Here is a 12,082-nt window from a genome sequence, read left to right on the forward strand (position 1 = left end):
TAATGATTACATAATATCTGTTATCTAAACAAAAACATCAAGAACACGTTTTTCGAGTTCTGCAACTCTTGCTTTTTGGAAGCGTTCATTGAAAGTGTTGTTCTCGATGATCAAGTTGAAACCTTGATGTTTTGTTTTTAGAAAATTCTTTTTATTACTAATTAATCTATTATAAATATTATTGGAACAACAGCGATCAATTTCTTAAAATTAATTGGAAGTAAACAAACTTCGCATTAATTTACGAACGCATCAATAAGATGACCTTGTTATGACATTGGTTTGACACTTCTGACAATAGTTTTGTAATAACTTTTGCGCGATCTTTCTGACCTTAAAAACTCCGATAATATAGTATGTTATTTAATTGGAGTGCAGCGTCGGAGTAGTTCGTATTGTCTAGAACATTATTTCATTTATAAAGATGCCTAGTGTGGTCACTGTGGACACTAATCCCTTTGAGGGCCAAAAGCCGGGAACAAGTGGTTTACGTAAAAAAGTTAAGGTTTTCGTTCAAGAACATTATACAGAAAACTTTGTGCAGAGTATTTTGGATGCGAATAAAGACTCCTTGAAGGGTTCCACGCTGGTTGTCGGCGGAGATGGCCGGTATCTCGTGAAGGAGGTTGTAGACAAAATTATCAAGATCTCTGCTGCTAATGGAGTGAGTATTTAAAATAGAATAATGGTAGATAACCCTGTAGTGCCCTGATAAACTCTTTAATATAATATTATAGTAAACTAACTTTATATAGTACTAATCTTACATTATTCCTCACAAATCAAATGTACCTATTTTATATATTTCCTCAATGAGAATGACAATTCAGGTTTATTATTCTTTTTCTAATATTTAGTAATGAGTCCGTGGGATAAATATGAATGCTTAGATAAAGTAACACGTAACACCTTCTTAACTTTTTTAATTATTGGTTAAAGCTTGGAAAACTATATTGCTATGAATAACAATGCATTCATAACCACATTTTATGTGTGTTTTTTATTAGCTATAAATTAGAATAATGACTTGCGTAAGATGGCTGGCAGGAGCTGGATGCGAGAAGCCGAAAATCGATCTCAGTGGCGTGCACTTGGAGAGGCCTATGTCCAGCAGTGGACTGCGATAGGCTGATGATGATTATGAAATTAGAATCTTAACATGAGTTAATAAAGTTTTGGCTGTTATGAATATACTTCCGAGATTAATTAAAAAAATTTATTACTCAACTTTAAGCAATAGTTGAAACGAAAATTACTTCATAAATACAAAAAAAAAAAACAATAAATACATATTTGTACCTAAAATAAAATATTTCAGACTATATAAATACACACATCAAAAGTGTCTAGGGATCAAGCATTTTTATGCGGATTTCTTGAGATTGAGATGTGGCTTTGTAATAAATTTATGATTTTATAAATTTATATGGATCCTTTTTGGTGCATTTCATAATTTGAATCAGGAACTGTGAATCAAATTCGAGTAAAAGATGAAAATCAGCTGTCAATATTTTCCCTATAAACACATACAACGCATTGAAGACATTATTAGTGCTACTGTTTCCCTACTACTGATTAAAACCAACGTTATTATGGAGCGGCGACGTCATTTAAGCAGGGAAGAAATGCTCAGAGCCGTGGGAATGATAGAAGCTGGTTCCCGGCAACGTACTGTGGCTTTAGCTCTGAATACAAGTCAGAGTGTTATCAGTCGACTTTGGACACGTTACCGAAGCACTGGTACCGTAGCTGAGCGCCATGGAGGACGGTATCGCTGCACCACACGGAGACAAGACCGATACATTCAAATCTTAACTCGAAGAGCTCCAACAATAACCGCCATGATGTTAGCCGTGAGGCTTCATCACTCTTCAGGGAACTTAATTAGCGACCAAACAGTCAGAAACCGCTTGCATGAAGTGAACCTTCATTCCCGAAGACCGCTACGGGTACCACCTATAGCAATGCACAATCGTAGGATTCGATATCAATGGGCTCTTGAACACAGAAATTGGGCAGAAGAACAATGGCGTTTCGTGTGCTTTTCTGATGAGTCTCGTTTTGGTATGAGACCGGATACAAGACGTATACGACACTGGAGAACCCCTGGACGCCAACAGCGATTAAAATCCTGCCAGGAAGTCCATCCTTATAGTGGTGGAACCATCATGGTATGGGCGGGTATTTGGATCGGCGGAAGAACTGAGTTGATTTGGATCAGAAGCAACCTCAACGCTCAAATTTATGCTGAGACGATTGTATCAGACGTCATCGTTCCTCTACAAGTGCAAATCGGTCCCTTATTTCAGTTAATGCATGATAATGCACGACCGCACACCGCAAGAGTTGTAAGACAGACTCTCGCGGCAGCTAACATCAATGTCCTGCCCTGGCCTGCTCAGTCGCCAGACTTGAACCCGATTGAGCATGCATGGGATATGCTACAGAGAAGAGCTCTGCCGAATATGGAGGGTATCCAGTCGCAAGAAGACCTTTTTTTGTTGTTGCAACGAACATGGGCGGCCATTCCACATCGTGATTTGGATGAACTCATTTTGAGTATGCCAAACCGATGTTCTTGTGTTGTTAGTGTTCGCGGTAGAAACACGGATTATTAATTGTTTAAGTTACCCAATAAACTTTTAAAGAAAACTGTTATTTCAGTCTTTTTTTTCGAACTTTTGTGTTAGTGTTTCAAATGTCAAAAATCCCTTTATTAGGAAAATGGCAAATTTCTTTATTAGTGCAAAGGTGACTTGGTTTATCGTTACTGTGACAAACGAAAACACTTTATTTGATGAATCCTTAAAGAAAATTTTAATTAATATCAATCAGGAGAAAAGTTATTGCAAAAATATATGTTGATCCCTAGACACTTTTGATGTGTGTATATGCTATTATTAGTTTTTCTATCAAAACTGCAAACATACAATATTTACACTAACATAAAACTATTTTACGTACATATACTTAAGTATGATATCATTTTATTTCTCACCATATAGTAAGAGCATATTGTTCACTTACATTATCAGTTAATTAAGATATTATTACATTCAGCGCAGTTTGAGATATCCTACTAATATTATAAACGTATGTATGACTATATATTTGATTCTCTTTCATGCAATAACTGCTGAATGAATTTCAATGATACTTGTCAGTTTTATGTACTGGAGTTTCTTTGCCGGTTCTACTCCATAAGACCCAATTCTTTGGAAACTAACATCTTTACCCTATTCAACTGGGCTTGAGCCAAAGTGAAAACATATTTCAAACTTTTAAAATTAGCACTATCTGTTGTCTACAATTTAGTAGTATGAAAGCCGTCCAAGTTTGAGGATCAAATAATTTTTATCTTCTTTAACATGTTAACAATTAAATACAAAATCAATTATAAATAAGAAAATAATGTAAGGCATTTCTGATATTTGATTTCAAATAAATCTGAAAGGATTACATAAGTTCTACAGACATTGTTCTAAAATATAATTTCTTATGTTGTCAGTATATTACTGTTGTAGTATTTTTAATGAAATATGTTCACTACATCAATTGTGACATATAAAGAACCCTTTTTATGGTTTGTTTACCTTTTGGCTCACAGCTCGTTGAGTAGGGTATAGCTATTGATATTTCTTCGCACCTGTAATAGGTCTATACGAAATTGTTTGTAAAGGCTCAGAAACTACTGAAGCAATTTGAAAAACAATTTCAAAGTTGGGAAACTTCATACATTATTCCCGCGTAACATGGGCTATATTTTGCCTGGACATGGGCAGTAGTTCCTATGGGGCTATCAGCTGGTAGCTTATACATCAGAATAACATATAGGCTTCTTTTTATCCTTTTACATAAAGTAGTAAGCTTATATGCACTGGCAGAAGTTAGTTATGTCATTTATTCAGTACAGTATTATCTTGATTTATCAGTACATCATGATAGATAGCTATTTTTGTATAATTACTAATTACAATAAAGGTACCTACAAGGTTTGTATGACTAGACATGTAAAGACAGGTAGTAACTGGGCAATGACTTGGCATATTTTTCAAGATTCATATGTATGATTATGAGATAAATTTTCCTTAGTTTTAATAGATAGCAATATTGAAAATCAACTTTGTGTTTATGCATATTGGGTTGAAATTAGAATAACATATGAATTGTTGGGTAAACCTAACTAAAATGATTTATTTTTATGATTGTTGTATATGTGCTAATAAAAAATTAGGAAGGAATAAATGATGACTTCCACATTATTTTATATTGTCTACAGATCAATTTGTGTTGAACATACAAGTTTCTGTTGCATACTATAAAGGGTTTTTCTGTATATTTTAGGTGGGAAAACTGCTGGTTGGTCAGAATGGCATCCTGTCAACTCCTGCAGTTTCCTGCATCATCAGGAAATACAAGGCTCTTGGTAAGACGTGATGTCTGATGATTTTTTTAAATAAAAAAAAATATTTCTAGGAACACTAACTGAGAGTTATGGCAATTACTTCTAAGTGTATCTACTATCCTGAATTATACCATTTGATTTTTTATGCGACTTTTGGAATTTTAATAAAAACAAAAGAAAACAGAAAGCAATAACCAATATTTCACATTACAAGAGGCATTCTGCATTTCGAGGGAACTACGTCTCGCCATCGCCAATAACCATGCAAAATATCATCACAATTGGATCAGCCGGTTTAGCGTGAAAGCGTAACAAATAGACAAACAGACTCGCTTTAGATAGGTAATATTAAGGATTACAATATGATATTATAGTAAATCGAGAAAAATATATTGTATCTAATTGTGCAATATTTTTAAGGCGTGGTGTAATTTATCAAAAAGCAATATTATCATTTGATCAGTTTTCATAATGTAGGCATGATACGGCGAATAAAATCACTGATATGAGACTATATTGACGTATCAATGACGTCTGTGCGTTTGGAGGCTCGTCATGCACCTAGAATAGCAATAAAACTTATCATCACACCTTTTTTGCTAAACCACCAAACGTAAGGAATGATTTGCAAAATCATATTTCGTCATTTATGTTTTTAATAGCTTCCCGCACACGAAAAAAATGCCTATAGCCTTCCGCAATAGGTACATGCACTATCTAAAATTGAAAGAGTTTTTTAAATCACACCAATAGTTGCTGAAATAATCGCTTTCAACCAAATATAGAAATTTTATGAAATAGGCGCCGTTAATGTCATGAAATAGGTTCAAATCCCTATGCCAAATTAGACTTTTCTGACTTAGGTTTATATATCTCCGAATGTCTGACACTTCCGCGTTATAATTAAAAAGTAACAAGATTAAAAAATATAGGTAAAACTTATTTCAAACTTCAGGAAACAAGAGGAAACAAAATTATTTATTTTCTTAACTCTTCCTCAGGTGGCATCGTACTAACAGCTTCCCACAACCCGGGCGGCATAGACAATGACTTCGGCATAAAGTTCAACTGCGCTAACGGAGGCCCCGCCCCCGACGGAACGACCAATCAGATCTATGCGCTAACCACCGCCATTAAACAGTACAAGATTGTGCCTGATCTTGTTTGTGATATTAATAAGATTGGTGTTAGTAATTATGATGTGAGTATCTAAGTATATTTTGGACTTTTTTACGTCTTAGTACCTAATATACTAGCTTCTACTTTCTTCACCCGTAACCCGTGGGAACTTTTGCATGAACAAAGTAAAAAGCCTTTCTTGATAAATGGGCTATCTAACACTGAAATAATTTTTCAAATCGGACTAGTAGTTCTTGAGATAAGCGCGTTCAAGCAAACAAAAACTCTCCAGATTCATAATAACCTACATTGTTTAATTTAGTAATTTCTAAATTACCTGCATATCATACGTGTAACAAATACGATTACCTATGTACATGGATTATTATGATATGACACGCGATTCTTAAAAGATAAAATCTTATATCTTATATATAGAATATTTTAGTCTGATTGAGGCGAACAGAAACCCTATATATCTCGGTATTTCGACTTTGAACTGAAACATTTACTAGGTATTAACGTCGTCTCAAAAAATTATATAACCTAAAGGTACGGTTTGAATACCAACTGTATTTTGTATGTCTGTGTGTATTTTTCATTTTCTTCAAACAAGTAACAACGGAGATATTTAACGCGATTGGATTTAGTGTTACGTCATTTTTGAGTACACTAGTCCCCTCTTTCAAGTTTTGTTGCGTTATATCTTATTAAATATTTAATGTTTTGTTAAAATAAAAAATATGTGTCTAATATTTTTGTCTAATCTAAAATACGGACTAATTAGAATTAGTATTTTTAATCCTGTCATCATGCCTATTGTAATTGCCGACCGCATATTCCGCAAATGCATTAAATGAACCACAGCCGCTCTGCCTACTGGTTATAATGTATTTAACATACATGAAACCGTTGTGGATCGAAGCGTTTTCAATCAATTGTTTTCATGCAGTCGCGGCAAGTGCGGTTGGCAGCCAGCATTCAAAACATACCTTTAGAATCAGTTTTCATCAAGTTAATGATAAATAAATAATTATTTTTCTCACGCAGATCGACGGCAACAAATTCACAGTAGAAGTGATAGATTCAGTGAACGACTACGTGGCTTACATGAAGGAGATATTTGACTTCAACAAGATCAAAGCGTTGATCCAGGGGACTGACAAGCGCAAGCCGTTTAACGTGCTCATTGATTCTATGAATGGAGGTGAGTTAAACGTAGAATAAGTTACCCATAAAGGGAATTAAGATGTTTTCATTTAAGTTTCAATTTGTTTGGAATTAGAATATATGTGTATTTGTTTGAAATTATAATTTGTTTAAAGTTTGAAATTAATTAAGACGTTTTCATTTAGGTTTAATTTGTTTGAAATTAGACAAGTTAAAGTTTATTAGATACGTTATTTAGGAACCCCCTACAACCTATAACAACTAAAGAGGCAGTGTAAGAAAGAGCCCAAAAAATAATTATTTTGTTACTGTTACAGCCTTTTTTTATCGTCCCACTGCTGGGCACAGGCCTCCTCTCACACGGAGAAGGATGAGCGTTGATCACCACGCTTGCTCAATGCGGGTTGGTGATTTCAGACTTTATAGTCCAAGTTTCCTCAAGATGTTTTCCTTCACCTTATTATCAGCCATTGGTGTCTAAGATTACTTAGAAAATATTTTGAAATTAATTAGAAATTATTTTGTTACCTATTGGAATAAAAAAATTGGCAGATTAAAAATGTAAGTTAAGCATTTGCAGTATATTTCGGTTACTAAATTAGAAAAAATTAGGAATATGTCCGAGAATGTAGTCATTTTTTCAAGAAGTTTTTACTTACTACAGTATTATTTATTTGTATTATTATAATCGTATATCGTGCCCCGGGGTCAGCAGTGTAGGTATCAACTATCAAGTGAGTTGCCAAGGACTATCATTCATGTACCACAGACGAATCGCATGCGATATCACGCATATTTATCTAATCTCTTAGTTTAGGTAATCAGCAGTTTTTGACCTAGTTTTTTTGGAACCTAGTACCTAAATAAGAATCTAGATATTTTTAACTTTTATCGGTAGTAGGTTTTAATTGTGGTGTGTGGTTTGATGATAGCATTTTTTTGGAAACCATAATAATCTAGAAAATGTGCCTACTTTGAAATTATGTGAAGAAGTACCTAATTAAAAAAAACACTTAGGTACATTGGTTTTATGCATAACCTAACTAAGCATACAATTAAGAAATCAATATTAAGTTCAGCTTTCAAAATTGCATCCTTATAGTAAGTAATAGGACCGAAAATATTATGATATTCCTATAAAATTTACTTTACAATTTAAACCTAATAGCTGTTCCCCGCAGTTCTACCGACGTCCCGAAGTAAATACTTACCGTACACGGATAAAAAGAAGCTCTGTGTAGGTACTCCATTATGTAGCTGTGTGTATTATGTGGCTCAAGATTATGTACTAAACAAAAATCCATTTAAATCGCTTCAGTAACAGACAAACATGCGGACAGACAGCTACTTTTGCATTTGTAATATTAATAAAGAGTTACCCTTTTCCTCAGTAACGGGCCCCTACGTTAAGCGCATATTCCTAGACGAGCTGGGTGCCAAGGAAGGTAACGTGCGTCGCATAGTGCCGCTCGAAGACTTCGGGGGCGCCCATCCGGACCCCAACCTGACCTATGCAGCTGACTTAGTTAATGCGGTCAAAGGGGGGGACTATGATTTGGGAGCCGCTTTTGATGGGGATGGTGAGTGAAAATTGTGTTTTTTGTGTAATTTTTGGATATTTTTGACGAATCCTATGTTGTTCAAAGGAAGACAAAATACTTTCATGTTAAATTAAATATTTAGCTTTCCTGTTGCGTAATCTTTATTTTGCTATGTGAAAAAAGAAATGGTCTGAGTTGTAAAAATACGTTGCTTCAGACTTAGTCTATTAAATTATCGTCTATTATTTACAATGATATAACAAAATCAACAATACACAAATGAAATATTTACTTGTAGATGTCTTTGCACAGACAACATTGTCATTATTTTAAACTTATTTGATGCAAGGTCATGTGAAACAGAAACATTCTTATGTGTATTAATGTATCATATCACCCGGCCTTTAGCTTGATACATACCACATGTTCCTAAAGATTTCTGCAGTTCCAAAAAACTTTCATATATATTTTCCTGTATACTAACTTCCTTAACTTCTCACAGGTGACCGCAACATGATAATAGGTCGCGATGCGTTCTTCGTGACTCCCTCCGACTCTTTAGCCGTGTTAGCGAACAATTTGCAGCACATTCCGTACTTTGAGCGCACGGGCGTCCGCGGGTACGCGCGGTCGATGCCGACGGCCGCCGCCGTGGATAGAGTCGCGCAGGCTACGGGACATGAGATGTTTGAAGTGCCTACTGGTGAGTTCAAAATAAAGGAAAATGTTTATTTTTTGTGTTTATGGGATCATAGGTCAGATTATAAGTTGGTCGAAAAAAATAGTTTTTTATAGCCTCAAATTTCCATCGGAAAAGCTGACCCGGTTTTTTGACGCTGTTAATTAATGCTGCACCTATAATTTTATCTCAGATTAACAATATAAAATATAATCTTTCTTATAAGGAGAGTATTAAGGATGCTATAATGTACCATGCCTTAAAATATTTTGGTAAATATTCAATAACAAAAATGAGCAACATCATAAGGCATACCCATCCCTAGAATAGAAGAGGCACAATCAAGTCCCAATTTAGATAATGAAAATACACAAAATTTTCACATCCTCATATTTGCTCCCAGGCTGGAAATACTTCGGCAACCTAATGGACGCTGGTCGCCTCTCCCTCTGCGGAGAAGAAAGCTTCGGCACCGGCTCGGACCACGTGCGGGAGAAGGATGGGCTGTGGGCAGCTCTCGCCTGGCTGTCAGTCCTGGCGGCCACCGGACTGTCCGTCGAGGATATACTGAAGGCGCACTGGGCTAAGTTCGGCAGGAATTACTTTACCAGGTAACTAAAAAAAAAAACAAAAGTGCAGTAAGAAACTTGTAGGCAAATCTAACAAACAACCTCGGCGTTTTTCCCACTAAAATATCGAAACATACTGGGGTTATTCTGCAAAAATTACTTCACCAGGTAACTGTGAAATTACAATAAAAAAACACCATTTAATAAAATAACCATAAAAAAGTAACATAAAAAAAAAATTACCATAAAAAATTACCATTGAAAAAAATTACCATTTTGAAAAAATCACTCCTCCCTCAAAATACTTGGGGTTACTGTTGGGTTTGGTTCTGACCACGTGCGGGAGAAGGATGGGCTGTGGGCAGCTCTCGCCTGGCTGTCAGTGCTGGCGGCCACCGGACTGTCCGTCGAGGATATACTGAAGGCGCACTGGGCTAAGTTCGGCAGGAATTACTTTACCAGGTTAATGAGAAATTAGAAAAAAATATGTACAATATTTTCATAGGTGACACTTGGACAGTTTTTTTAATGATACTTCACACTCTAGTCTAGTCACTGAGGACGTAGTTCAAAAGACGAAAGTTGATTAGCTCTAATCAGAGTGCCCATCCTGAATTTTCTAAAAAATATGGCTAGTAATATTCTGGTAACATCACATGGTTATATGGTTTGGTCAAAATATAGAAGGACACTGTTACTAAATCGGCAGTAATTACTCCACCAGAAAACTCCATTTCCATTTTGATTTTCCAGGAAAAATCGTATCATCATCATCCTTCTGCCTTATCCCAATTTTATTTGGGGTCGGCGCATCATGTTGTCTTATTTTGTACTCTTGTTTCACACAATAGAAATAAATATCCTTCACTTCTCAGATACGACTACGAGGAATGCGCCAGCGACCCCTGCAACGAGATGATGCAGACTCTCGAGAAGAAGATCACATCTCCCGGCTTCGTGGGCTCTTCTCACAGCAGCGGCGGCAAGACTTACGTCGTGAAGCAAGCTGATAACTTCTCTTACATGGACCCTATAGACCAGAGCGTCGCTATGAAGCAGGTGAGTCTTCTTGTTGTCAGAAGTATAGCTTCTTGTAAAGAGAAGATGGGGAGATGTGTGTTGTTAGGTTAGCTGATAACGTCTCTTATATGGACCCTGTAGACCAGAGCGTCGCTATGAAGCAGGTGAGCCTTCTTGTCGTCAGGTTCCTATAACCTACAGACAGACATGTGTTGCTGGTGAGTTTGTTACGCCACTTCTTCCCATCAAAAACACATAGGAAGTGGTGAAGGGTGGGCGTTTTGGGGGCTGTCTATTGTAAATTCCTGACGTTCAAAAAGTGCTGTCTTGCAGCCAAGTTTGAATAAATGATTTTTGATTGATTTATAGGCCTCAAGGAGATCAAAGGGGGAGGCCTATGTTCAGCAGTGGACGTCCTATGGCTGAGATGATGATGATGATGATGATGATGATGATTGATTTAATTTGATTGAAAAAAAAAAAGAAATATAGCTTCTTGTAAGAGAGGTAACTTTAGGTCTATAGATTTTATAAGGTTTTTAGCCTCACACCGACTGGCTGTATTCCAAAAATGAGTTATATTCTATGTTTATTTCAAATTACAGGGTCTCCGCATTATTTTCGAGGATGGTTCCCGTATTGTGTTGAGACTTAGCGGTACTGGCAGCTCGGGAGCTACTGTCAGGTATGTAATACTAAAATTAAAATTAGTGTAGTTATATCTGCTTGACCATATTTTAAGAAGCTGTTTTTTTTTAATTATTAATGATTGGTAATATATTTTTCTTGGTGTATAAAAACTGAATTATACCATCCCTAACAATAAAATGAATCCATCTATTCCAGATTATACATAGACTCGTACGAGGCTACCAACGTGTTGGGCGACGCGCAAGTCATGCTCAAACCTCTGATAGACGTCGCGTTACAAATCTCCGACCTACCCAAGTACACGGGACGTGATGCACCCACTGTTATCACATAAGTTTATATATAAACATGTATAAAATACATTTTTAATATATGCCCAGATGTTATTTACCGCAAATATGTAAAAATCAAGTTTTGTAATAGACTTAAAGTCAATATTCTGAAATATTTCAGCATTTTTTTTATAAGTGTGTTATGATTGAATAAATTACCAAAATGATAAATGAACGTTACAAATAGTTTGTACTTTTTTATATGCCAAATCCATCATAAGGGCAGTCACCTATTATAAGGGCTGCTTATTCAATCATCGATTTTTCCATCGACATTAAATGTCACAAAATTGAAATAATTGCATGGAATTTTCCTTTTTTTTTCTTAAGAACATAATTTTGTCTTGCCAAAAATTGTGTATTTTCTACAAGATGCAAAAATAACTTGCAAAGTTATTTTTTTATTTAAGTTGTACGGAGTATTGCCATTATATTTAAAGTTAAGAAATAATAATTGATATATTTCATATTATAAATAATACCATAAATACATAAACTTTAAAATAAAAGTTTAAAGTTTATTTATAAACATTTATTTAATCACAAAACGAATATAATAAGTAATACATTTTGCCTATTTTTTTTATATTTACATA

The 12,082-nt window shown here is 35.3% G+C and overlaps 1 protein-coding gene across 1 annotated transcript; it reads left to right on the forward strand.

Annotated features, from left to right (window-relative positions):
* The first annotated feature begins 284 nt into the window (after positions 1-284).
* On the forward strand, positions 285-11,670 carry LOC124639043 (phosphoglucomutase). Its single transcript, XM_047176257.1, has 10 exons — positions 285-664; positions 4,345-4,426; positions 5,407-5,606; positions 6,575-6,731; positions 8,086-8,274; positions 8,738-8,938; positions 9,318-9,525; positions 10,359-10,542; positions 11,109-11,188; positions 11,350-11,670. The coding sequence occupies exons 1-10, from the start codon at positions 425-427 to the stop codon at positions 11,486-11,488; spliced, it is 1,680 nt and encodes a 559-aa protein (XP_047032213.1). The 5' UTR covers positions 285-424; the 3' UTR covers positions 11,489-11,670.
* Positions 11,671-12,082: the final 412 nt, after the last annotated feature.

This window comes from Helicoverpa zea, chromosome 18 (genome assembly GCF_022581195.2).
Source record: "Helicoverpa zea isolate HzStark_Cry1AcR chromosome 18, ilHelZeax1.1, whole genome shotgun sequence".
Lineage (NCBI taxonomy): Eukaryota > Metazoa > Arthropoda > Insecta > Lepidoptera > Noctuidae > Helicoverpa > Helicoverpa zea.